This window comes from Octopus sinensis, linkage group LG16 (assembly GCF_006345805.1).
Source record: "Octopus sinensis linkage group LG16, ASM634580v1, whole genome shotgun sequence".
Lineage (NCBI taxonomy): Eukaryota > Metazoa > Mollusca > Cephalopoda > Octopoda > Octopodidae > Octopus > Octopus sinensis.
The window spans coordinates 5,572,562-5,585,412 of record NC_043012.1 but is presented as its reverse complement, the minus strand read 5'-3'; the positions used below and the strand labels follow the sequence as shown (position 1 = coordinate 5,585,412).

General features: G+C 39.2%; 1 protein-coding gene across 4 annotated transcripts in view; it reads left to right on the top strand.

The window, feature by feature from the left end:
• LOC115220266 (chromodomain-helicase-DNA-binding protein 1) overlaps positions 1-12,851 on the top strand; it is a 108,748-nt gene that overhangs the window by 32,774 nt on the left and 63,123 nt on the right. For all 4 annotated transcript variants that reach the window (XM_036509862.1, XM_029790373.2, XM_029790375.2 and 1 more), the window contains 2 exons: positions 12-158; positions 1,214-1,356. In XM_036509862.1, the coding sequence (XP_036365755.1) occupies positions 12-158; positions 1,214-1,356 (290 nt within the window). The remainder of the gene's footprint in view (positions 1-11; positions 159-1,213; positions 1,357-12,851) is intronic.

Sequence of the window (12,851 nt, the reverse complement as noted above, 5' to 3'; positions counted from 1 at the left end):
TTTGCAATCAGAAAAAGTAGTCGCTCAAGCCGAAGCACAAATAAAAGAAAAGTTGCTGCCAAAAGATCTCGGAAAAAGAAAAGCTACTCTTCAGATTCAGATAGTGATGATGAAGCAGAACAACGCCATTCTAGAAGAAACATTAGGAAGAAAGTCAGGTAATATTTACAATTACCCCTTTAATTTTTGTCTTCCTCTTATATATTGTTGTAACCACAGTACTTTCCTGATCATGTGTCTCCTGGCTTTGTCGAGGGGTAGTTTTTTATGGCTGAAGTACTGGGAACTCAATGGCTATTGCACTTACCTCCTGCTATGTTAGTGAATTAAATCTCTGAAATTATACTGTGAGGGTGTTAGAGATGGCTGGTTAGAAGTGCTGGTGCCACATAAAAACTGAATTATGTACAATGCTTCTCCAGATCAGTAATATCAAGTATCTTTCTTAAAAATAGTGAAGGTACATGGCCCAATGGTTAGGGTGTTCAGCTCATAAACATACGGTTGTGGGTTCAATTCCTGCATCAGATAGTGTAATGTGCCTTTGAGAAAGTAATTTCAGTTCACATCACTCCAATCAACTCAACTGTAAATGGGTACCAACCAGGCCCTGGTACAGCCCCCTCTTTGCCTAGCTGTCACATCCTAGAGTTCACTTAAGTGTTGCAGGATCATATTGCTGTAACAAGTTGTTGGTGTCGTTGTTGTTTAACTCCAGTTCAGACCTGGTCAAAGGCATTCTGAGCCTTTCCCATCACTGCAATTAGTTAGATTTGGCTGCTATTTTTAGCAAATCAAGCGCGACCACTTGAGGACTGTTTTGTGATTTATTGGTTTGTTGTGCTGAATGGGATTTGTTTTACAAGAATGACTGCCTGTGATGTATTGGTATCTCATCCAGATTTGTTTCACATCCTCTGTAATACTTCAGAAACTGGAGATAAAGAAGTTGTCTGTGAAGTAAAACTATGAACCAGTAATTGCTGCTCATTACATTGAATTGAGAGTTGTTAGTAAACATAGCTTTTTAAACTTGACTTAAAGTAATCCCTTGTTGCTCAGCTGAAAGAACGACTCAGTGAAGAGAAACAACAGTGGATGTTGTTGACTTGGGGAGACTGTTTAGAGCTGAGCTTGTACGTTTACTTAAATTGATCGCTTCATTGAAATAACGCATTTGTTAGTCTATAATGGCTACCATGGCTTCGTTTAGCTACAAAGAAGAAGAATCTGAGAACCAGACTGATTCAGACGATCTTTTAGAAGTCACTGCCGCAGCCCTGGCTGCCGACGAGGAAGATGACAACCACGAAACAATTGAGAAAGTGATACAACAACGTGTAGGCCGCAAGGGAGGTAAGTGTGTTGTCTTTCAATACTTCTCGTGTTCATTCATTCGTTTATTTATTTATTTATTTTTCTGCATTTGCCTCTGATGTTGTTAGGCTATTAGTTGCTGTAGTCAATACACTGCATTGGTTACCCACTCCCCATGTTTCTCACCTCAGTTGTATAGTTTAGCTCAGTGGTTCTTAACCCAGGCAGTAGCAGTCCCTTGGAGACATTGTGACCTCACAAAAGGTGGAAAACGTCAAACAGGATGTTAAGTGGAGTGCAAAGTGTTTAGATCAGTGAGCAGGGCCATGATTTCTTATTTCCTTTTTTTTTTTTAAATTTGGAAATAAAATATTTAAACCTGGTGTAATACTTTAAATTTTCAACACGTTTTAAAAAAAACAAGTCTTTGTAGGGATTAGAATATAGGAATTAGGACATTGTGTTGCTGGTGATTAAGCAAAATACTTCTGCCTTTGGAAGCAAGTTGCTGTTGTTATGGTTTCATTCTTCTGTCTGAGACAAGGTTCATCATAATAGTGCAAGTGTTAGTTTAGCAGCAGATTACAAAAATGCAGAAGTGGAACCTTTGAGACTGTCAATATCAAACCTGTTTTTAAAATTTTTTTTTTAGTTTTTGGATTACCAAAGTCTGCACAAGGCAGCCATTTTAATTATTTTTCTAATATCAAAAATCGTATTTGGAATATAATAATTTGTTGAATATTTTAAATTATTTTATATTTTTTTCCTTTATCTTAACAATACCCAAATATTGATATGATGTGTTTCAGATGTCAACACCAGTTATGCAGCTAATAGTATTTTATTTCAATTATAACGATGTTCTTTGTTATAAACTTGTTCTTTTATTTACACATACCAATAATATAAATATATATGCCATCTTTAGTAATTTCCATAAAAATTTAACACAAAGAGTACTACTCAATGCAAATAGTTTGAGGCCCATGGTGGATTGGATGGGTGATAAACAATAGCAGAAAATGTGCTTCTATTTGTTTAAGATAATCTTTTGCCATTTTGGCTAAAATTCTCCAAGCATGTGGTTGCTAGTGGATACCTGCTATTTGCAATTCCGCTGCCATTGCTGGACACTTTTCATCTGCTTCTGATGTACTCTTGTGCTTTTTAGCACTTTATGTCTTTATGAGATGCTTTCTCTAAAAGAATACTGCAATTAGCCACATTAAGTAAGATATACAGAATGCTATTTTGAGCTAATACAATTTCTGTCACAAGCAACAAATCATCTTATTCATTTATTTATTTATTTATTACAAAACCTAAACAAGTGGGCATTTGCTGTTTAGTGAAAGGGGCATTGAGCTACAAATGGTTCAAAACCACTGATTACCTGAACTATCAACTATCAAATAAATTATTTCCTCTCTGTATTTAACCCTACTACATCGAAAGTATATCGTTATAGTTACATTGTTTCTATTTAACCTCAGTTTTCCATGTTGAAACAGTTTGCAAATATAAATAGTTATTTAGTAGTGATTAATATATCAAAACTATTTTTAATTGTTAGTTAACCTTTCAAAATATTTCTTAGCTCATAACAGTCGTGTTTTGAATGTTACTTTTTCAGTTTTTACAAGTTCCTTTTCAAAAACCTTAAATTTAAATATCTTCTATTTATTTGAGATTTACTTATAAAGTAACTGCTGCCTGCAATGCTCATTGAGTGCTTTCCGTTTTCTGTATAAACTTCCTCTAAAATTATCCATTAACCTCATATTCTTTCAGAGTTTAAAACCATTTGTAGTTATGGTCTTTTAAACATTTGTCAATTTATGAATAACATCATCCATTAACCAAATAATCACATTTTAATGAAGCTACAGCTTTATTCGGAGAAACATTTTAGGACTATGGCATAGTGGTTAAGGGCGCAGGCTACTAACCTCAAGATTCCAAGTTCATTTCCTGGCAGTGATCTGAATAATAATAATAATAATATCAAAAAATACCTTAGGAATGAGAACCCAGGTTTGAAATTTCCCCAAGACAGCCGATGAAGGCTGGAGGGTACATCAACCGAAACGTGTTAACGACAAACAAGATGTGGAGGAATATCCGTCAAATGTGAATAATGTATTTTAGGACTATTTCTCTAAAACTCAAATTTGTTGGGAATCTGTTGAAAGGTTGGTCTTTTATTGTATATAAGTACCAGAAACTGGTAGTTGTGGCTGGATGCTTGTAAGAACTCAGTTTTTATGTGGTTCTCTCAGTCTTATATTAGAATCAAGAAATATTTTCAATGCTTTTTAATGCATTCACCTTTATATTAACATATGCACACACACATACGGGTTTAGGTGTGTGTGTATAAATGTATTTGTGTATGTATATTTATCTATGTTTATATATGTGTGTATGTATGTATGTGTGTGTTTGTGCATGTATATATGTGTATGTATATATATATATATCATCATCATCATCATCATTTAGCGTCCGTTTTCCATGCTAGCATGGGTTGGACGGTTCTACTGGGGTCTGTGAAGCCAGAAGGCTTCATCAGGCCCAGTCAAATCTGGCAGTGTTTCTACGGCTGGATGCCCTTCCTAACGCCAACCACTCCGTGAGTGTAGTGGGTGCTTTTTACGTGCCACCCGCACTGGTGCCAGACAGAGCTGGCAAACGGCCACGAACGGATGGTGCTTTTTATGTGCCACCGGCACGAGGGCCAGGCGAGGCTGGCAACGGACACGAAACGGGGCGGTGCTGGCAACGGTCGCGAAACGGAAAGTTCTCTTACATGCCACCGGCACTGGTAACACATCTGCAATTTCCATTGATCGATTTCGATTCTGATCCTCACTTGCCTCAATGGGTCTTCACAAGCAGAGTTTCGACATGCCACCGGCACTGGTAGCACATCCGCAATTTCCATTGATTGATTTCGATTCTGATCCTCACTTGCCTCAACACGTCTTCACAAGTAGAGTTTTGTGTCCCAAGAAGGGAAGGTATGCATACGTAGGCTGGCTCCATCCCATGTAGAAGGCCACGGGTTGTGGACTCACTTGTCCTGCTGGGTCTTCTCGCGCACAGCACACTTCCAGAGGTCTCGGTCTCTAGTCATTTCCTCAGTGAGACCTAAAGTTCGAAGGTCGTGCTTCACCACCTCGTCCCAGGTTTTCCTGGGTCTGCCTCTTCCACAGGTTCCCTCAACCGCTAGGGTGTGGCACTTTTTCACACAACTATCTTCATCCATTCTCGCCACATGACCATACCAGCACAAACGTCTCTCTTGCACACCACAACTGATGCTTCTTAGGTCCAGCTTTTCTCTCAAGGTACTTACACTCTGCCAAGTATGAGTACCGACATTACACATCCATCGGAGCATACTGGCTTCATTTCTAGCGAGCTTACGCATATCCTCAGCAGTCACGGCCCATGTTTCACTGCCATGTAGCATGGCTGTTCGTACACACGCATCATACAGTCTGCCTTTCACTCTGTGCGAGAGGCCTTTTGTCACCAGCAGAGGTAAGAGCTCTCTGAACTTTGCCCAAGCTATTCTTACTCTAGCAGTTACACTTTCAGCACACCCGCCCCCGCTGCTGACTTGGTCACCTAAGTAACGGAAACTATCAACTATTTCTAGTTTTTCTCCCTGGAAAGTGACGGAAGTTGGTCTCAGAGCATTTTCAGTGTTTATTGTTCCTGAGCATCTGCCACATACAAAAACCATCTTCCTAGTTAGCCTTCCTTTGACATTGCTGCATCTCTTATGTGTCCATAGCTTACACTTGGTGCATCTTATAGAGTTTCTACCTACACCTTTTCTACAGATCGAGCAGGGCCATCTACCTGAAGGTGTTTGTGATTTGTCTACCTTCCTACTGATTACGACTTTGGTTTTAGCTAGATTGACTCTGAGGCCCTTCGATTCTAATCCTTGTTTCCACACCTGAAACTTCTCCTCCAGTTCTGATAGCGACTCAGCAATTAGAGCAAGGTTATCAGCATAGAGGAGCTCCCAAGGGCATCCTGTCTTGAATTCCTCCGTTATTGCCTGGAGGACTATGATAAATAGGAGGGGGCTGAGTACTGAGCCTTGGTGGACCCCTACCTCTACCCGGAATTCTTCACTGTACTCATTTCCAACCCTCACCCTACTAGCGGCGTCCCTGTACATGGCCCGCACAGCTCTCACTAACCATTCATCTATCCCTAGTTTTCTCATTGCCCACCAGATAAGGGATCGGGGGACCCTGTCGAAGGCTTTCTCCATGTCAACAAAAGCCAGGTACAGGGGCTTATCTATATATATATATATATATATGTGTATATATATATATATATATATATACACATATGTGTGTATGTACATATCTATAGGTATGCATATTATTGTATACATGAATTTTTTTTTTTGCATTTGTTTCAGAAAATTCTTGTTGTGAAACTGGATGTGTTAAAAGAAATATGTTAAAAGAAATATGTGTTTTGGGGGTTTAACTCTTCAAGTCAATATGCCTTCTCTGAATACATTTCCAATTTTTATGATTCACAAAGAGAAGGCTTGCAATAAAGAAAAATACTAGTGTGTGTTTGTTTATTGGGAGAAGGACACGTAAAATACAGCTGTGTGTGTGTGTGTTTACATATACACACAAAAGGTGGTAAAATAATTGTAAATGAGTAACATCATACAAAATGTGTATATATATATTTATATATATGTGTGTGTGTGTATATTATATATATGTACACAGACATGACACAAAGTAAATAGACACCCCATAAAACATTGTTTTATGTTTCTTTTATCTTGAAAAGGTTTATATTTTTTATTAAGGAACATTTTTACGATTCAGATTCTATATGTGACTATTTAATCATGCCATGTACAAAAAAAGGCTTGGAACTGTCCAAATTTCAAAGAGGCTGTATTGTGGGCCAATCCAAAGGTGGACTTGGTCAGCGTAAAATCGCAGAAAACCTAGGGATCCCGCTGTCTACAGTTGATAGGGTGATTGTGCAATTCACCAGAGAGGTGAAGGAGCCACATCACCTTGTCCAGGTCAACCAAGGCCCTCTGACAGGACCCTTTGCTTTAAGTGAAGTGTTGAGGATAATCCTCATTGCAAGGCTTCTGAAGTAGCAGAACAAGTTAATGTCAGTCCCAGAACAGCTGTTGGGCATCTCCACAAACTTGGCTGCTATGGCAGAGCAGCAAAACAGAAGCCGCTTCTTCAACTGGAGAAAAAATTGGGCCAGTGAGATGATGGAGTGGTCACTAGCGTTTTAGAATACTCATATCCTCTGATGAGTCTAGATTTGCTGTATTTTCTGACAGTGGTCAAGTCTGTGTCTGGAGATTCTGTGATCAAGAATTTGACATGAAAACAATGAAACAAGGCAGCTATTCTGTGATGGCCTGGGGAGCAATTTGGAGCAATGGCCAATCAGAGCTGGTGGAGTGTGATGGAAACATAAACTCAGATAAATATGTGTCCATATTGCAGAAAGGACTCCTTCCAATCTTGTCCAATGGTGAAATGATTAAAGAAGACTATTCATGGAAGGTGGGGTCTCTTTGTCATACAGCTAAAAAGACCCAAGATTGGCTGGAAAAGAATGGCATTAAAATAATTGTCCTGGTCAAGCTAGTCACCAGGTATGAACCCTATTGAACACTTCTGGGGCATAATGGACTGGACACTGTGTAAAAAGAACAAGGAAGCATCCTCAAAGCCAGATCTTTTGATATTACTGCTGGAAACTTGGCAAGAAATTGCCCAAGAGAATATTTGTCATCTGATCAGTAGCATGCCTTAAAAGATTCTTGCATTGAAAAATATTAGATATTCACATTATAATGATAATAATTGATAGAGAATTTGAATGTATAATTTCAGATTTAAATAAATTTTAATGATTATAATCGTGTCTATTTACTTCTGTCATGTCTGTATATATGTACGTATTTTCGTATGTATATACATGTTTAACAAGAATGTAAACACGGCATCAATTATTTGCACACATACACAACAGATTTCACCCAGTTTTATCTGCCAAATCCATTCACATGGTTTTGGTTGACCTAGGGCTATAGTAGAAGACACTTGCCCAAGGTGCCTCACGGTGGGACGGAACCCGAGATTGCATGCTGAGGAAATAAGCTTCTTAACCACACAGTCACACTAGCACCAAAATGAAATCAACATTCCCATGTCAGGAATTGAAACTGGGTCACTGGGTGAATGCTCGGAATCCTAACCACCAGATCATATGGGATAGATCACACACGAGTGTGTGTGTGTGTGTGTGCGTGTGTATATCTTCCTCTTCCACATTTTTCTTCCACCTAGTTCTATTCTTTACCAATCTGTCATCATCCACATCCATTACATGTCTGTACCAATGCAGTTGTCTCTGTTGCACACTATACGTGGTCTGATCAATAAATATCTGAACTGTTGCCATAGTAACGAAGCTGAAGCTGCTTTGCACAGATTGACCTTGAACTCTGCTGTGATTGCGGAATAAGTTTTAACGTTCTCACTCACTTCTGCAGTTAACAGCAGTGTTTGGAAGGAGCATGCGACCATCACATTGACCATGAGAAAGAAAGTTGAGTAGAGAGTCTGCATCAAATTTTGCCAAAAAAGTTTGGTGATACCTGCTCAAAGGTCTATGCAAAGTTTACAAAAATTTTGCATCGTTCTCAACAAAATTAAGATCTTGTGTCACTAACGCCCACGTAACTATTTAGTCAGCTGAAAGTAGTTTTGGCAAAAATTTAGCTGACAATTGTCTCATACCCAAATCTTCAGTGATAATGGACTGAATTGAACCGTAACTAATCTGCATATCCTCTGATAACTCACGGATGGGGATTTGATGGTTTTTCATCACAGCTGCATGCACATCTGCGATGTTTTTCTCAGTTCTGCTGGTTGTGGATCTCCCAGAACGTTTGTGTATATCACCATTTTTAAGACCTTCCTGGGAATGTCTGAACCACTTGTACACTTGTGCGCGACTCATACACTTCTCTCCATGCACTTTCTGTAACTTCGCATTGGCCTCTGAGCATGTATTGCCATGACAACTTTCTCTGTCACAGTCAATGCGACTATCACATGCTACACACCTTCCTTCTAAGCACTGCTGTAAATAGCAGAAGTGAGCTAGAATGTTAAAACTTAGTGCACATGTACAGCAGAGTTCAAGGTCAATCTGTGCCAAGCAGCTTCACTCTGCGTGCTTTAGCATCGTTACTATGGTGACAGTCCAGATACTTATTAATCAGACCTCGTATTTGGTTTCTCTTGTACCCATTCATTCTTTGAGCTTACCTATAACATGCATATTAACACTACCCATCCAATAGAGCATGCTTGCTTTATTTCTTTCCAGACTTCGCTCATCCTCTGTATTCAGTGTCCACATCACACCTTCATATACAAACATCATAAAAGAATCTTCTAGCTGCTGACAGAAGAAATAGTTCCTTGAATTCTACCCCCTCTGTTCTCAATCTGGCTACTACACTTTCAATGTCGTCTCCTGTATCACTGATTAGGTTGCTGCTATTCCTGTTGTGCTTTCTAAGCATTGGAAAGAATTTATTTTACTGGTGTTTTGACTGCTACCTACTCTTGTACACCTACCACATATATACGCCCATGTATACTTATAGTTTTGCTGTGATACACCTGGACACACCATTAGTGATTTTTCTTTGGCTCATGTGTTCTGTGTCTTTTATCAACAGACACACATGCTAGCATGGAGAACGGACGTTAAACGACGATGATGATGATGATGACACTCACCCAGGTTGATCAAGCCCTAGCTTATCTCTAGTTAAACACTGCCCCTCCTAGGGCTTATCCCTCCTGATCCATGGCCACATTGAGGCAGCCTCCACTGCCTCCACACTCAGTTGATAGTCAGTTTGATAGCTTTCCATGATGGGCCCCTGTGATGCTGAGTATATTGTTAACTCTGCTGAGGGACTGACCTCTAAACCCTCTCTTTTCCATTGCTATGTAAGCATAAGCACACCTTGCTTGCTACCCATTGCTTTAGCATAGCCCCACCAGCTCATCATATTGTCAAGGGGAACAGCTTGGAAATGTCTGAAACATTCGTACACTTGTATGTGGCTCATACACTCCTCTCAATGCACTTTCTGCAACTTTGCATTGGCCTGTCTTTTAAACATATATCAAAAACATGACTATGTTTTTAATTTTATCTTATTTTGTTTATTTACCAGAGTTTCCTTGTGTCTGCATAGTATCTCTTATAGTTCGTTTGGTACAATAAAGTTCTCAAGATTCATTTTTATTGATGTTTCCAGCTTATTTTAGTTTCAACTTTAAGGTGTGGAGTAGTTTTTATCTTTTGCGCCACCTCATCAATTCCCTGTCGAACTGTCCAACTCATGCCAGCTTGAAAAGCAGGTGTTAAATGATGATGATGATGATATATCATCATATATCCATTTTACTCTGCTTGAATGGATCATATGGAATTTGTTGAGGCAGATTTTCTATGGCCAAATGTCCTTCCTGTCTGCAACCTTCACCCGTTTCCAAGCAAGTAATGCTTCCCCATTGCTAGACATGTTTTTCCATGGAAGACCAGACATGAACAACATTGCTTGTATGACAGTGATACTCATTTACAACCATCACCTGATGTCAAGAAAAGGATACTCACACATGTGTGTATACACATAGTAATAATAATAATAATAATAATAATAATGAAATTATTGTATACAGTGCCCAGGTGCACCAAAACTTGTCAGAAAGTGCATATAAAGTATATGCAGTAATGTAGAACTGTCTGGAAAGGGAACAATGTATGAGTCAGATACATGCTTGTGTGTGTATGGAGGGGAGAAAATCAAGTGTAGTGTTGGTGAATCTCAGGAAGCATGGAAGTTTTGAAGGATGCAGTGCTCCGACAACTAACAACTGATGCCGGCAGTTTGTTCCATGCTTCAGCAACTCTCAGCGTGAAAAAATGTTTCCTGAAGTCATGGGAGCTGTGCTGTTTTCTTACATGTTCACACACACACACACACACACACAAAATGAGTTTCTTTCAGTTTCCATCTACCAAATCCACTCACAAGGCTTTGCCCTTGTGAAGGCACATGCTGCACAGTGGGACTGAACCTGATACTACATGGTTGGAAACCAAGCTTCCTAACCACACACTCACATATGCTTTATATGCTTTATGAAGAACACTTTCCGTAGTAGACATCTTGTAGTGAATACATGATTTTTATCTTTTCCTTATCAGGTGTTTTCTGCAGTTCATGTCGAGCAGTTGATTTCCTAAATCGACATATTTTTGCCCCCTCCCCCCCTCCATTCATTATTCCCAGGGTGAACTTATGTTGGCTTATGTTGCAGCAGTATGGACGGTGTAAACATTACCACAGGAATATGGATTTCAAACGTTATATCTATGCATCACGTCAGATGTTTATTTGGGGTTTGTGGCTAGTGTATGTTGTGTGTGTGTTCTGATGGGCTCTGAGGGTTGCTTACGTCATTAATCATGTATTTTTGTGGAGAATTTTGTTTAGTGTAAATGGTTTTACTAATGTTTTCCTGTTTAGTTTTATTTTGTGTGATGAAGTGCATTGCAATTGCTGTTTGTTGTAAGTGAATAGTCAGCCATTAGGCAAGTGTTGTATCTGTATGACCAAATATAACATCATCTTCATCATTGTGTAATGTCCGTTTTCCATGCTGGCATGGGTTAGATGGTTCAATTGGAAGTCAGGAGGCTGTGCCAGGCTCCAGTCTGATCTGGCAGAGTTTCTACAGCTGGATGCCCTTCCTAACACCAATCACTCCGAGAGTGTAGTGGGTGCTTTTTACATGCCACCGGCACAGGGGCCAGAAGGGGGCTGGCAACGACCATGATCAGTTGGCGCTTTTTACATGCCACTGGCACAGAAACCAGTCAAGATGGCGCTGGCATCAGCCACGTTTGGATGGTGCTTTTGACGTGCCACTAGCATGGGGATCACAATTACAATTTCCATTTGATTTTGATGTACTTAATAGGTCTCCTCAAGCACAGCATGTCACCCTACGATCCAAGGTACTTTTGAGTGGGCTGGGGCTGGTTATGCGATACTGGTGTAGGTTACAGCTGTGAACTCACTTTATTTGCTGGGTCTTAGCAGTCACAGCATATCTCCAGAGGTCTCGATCTTTCGTCATTGCCTCTTTGAGGTCCAACGTTTGAAGGTCATGCTTCACCACCTCATCCCATGTCTTCCTGGGTCTACCTTTACCCCGGATTCCTTCAACTGTTTGGGAGTGGCACTTCTTCACACAGCTCTCCTCATTCATCCATAGTACATGACCATATCAGCACAAACATCTCTTGCATGCCACATCCGATGCTTCTTACAGAGTTGAAATTTATAACTTTTACATATGAAATTGAATTTACAAATTGCTGCCAATAGCAGCTTTTTCACAGATTCACATGCTTTGGGTTTCTTATAAGAGTTTTAATTTTAGCATCTTTTGGGTTCATTTACTAGTGTTAATTTATCATTTGGTGCAATGTTTGTTATTCATGAATGGTCCATCCCTCTACTTTTTCCTGGGTGCTCTGTACAGTAAACTCCCGAAGAACTTGTGTTAGAAGTTGTAGAACTTTGATGAACTTATGTTGCTGTCTTACTTTTTTATGACATCTTTTCTGTTGTAGATGTAAATAGTTCTCCATTCTCTCTTATTAGATATTTTCTTATGTAGTTTCACTGCTAGGTTTATTGGTTTCAAATCTGAATGCCATGTTATAATGTCTGGAATTGTTTTTGTATTATTTATGATATCAATGATTTCGAATTTTGACACAAAGCCAGCAATTTTGTGGGAAGTCAATTATATCAACCTTAGTGTTTGACTGGCACATTATATAAATCTGAGCTTCACATTATAATGTCTAGAACCATTTTTGCATTATTTATGATATTAATGCTAGTCTTATTAAGTTGTCAATCTTCTTTGGGAGATGTCGACAAATGAATTGGTGTATTTGGAAACGATGTCAAGTCATATTTCATGATTAAACTTGCAGCTGATTCTTTGTCTTCATTAACCATCTGTGAATTGCGCTATTGTTGTTTAGCCACGGGTCAGCTCAGATAGAGCAAATGTATGGACACAAGGCATTCCAACTGGAAACATTCCATCCTGTTTTCAAAAATAGTGTATCCAGAACTACATTATTTTATTTTCCACCCTTTTTCAAGGTGTGTAATTCGTAGGTAGACTTGGCTGCTTTCTCCAGCTTGTGTGAACTGTATTTGATTGTTGTGGTGTCACCAGTGACAAGACAAGGCTACTGGCCTATGACTTGTCATTTCATATTTTTGTAATGAGAGTCTTTTATTTGTTTTACTCATTGAGGAAATAATCAACACTTCAGAGTAAGTTGTCTGTGATAGACTAGTAACCTACACTGGA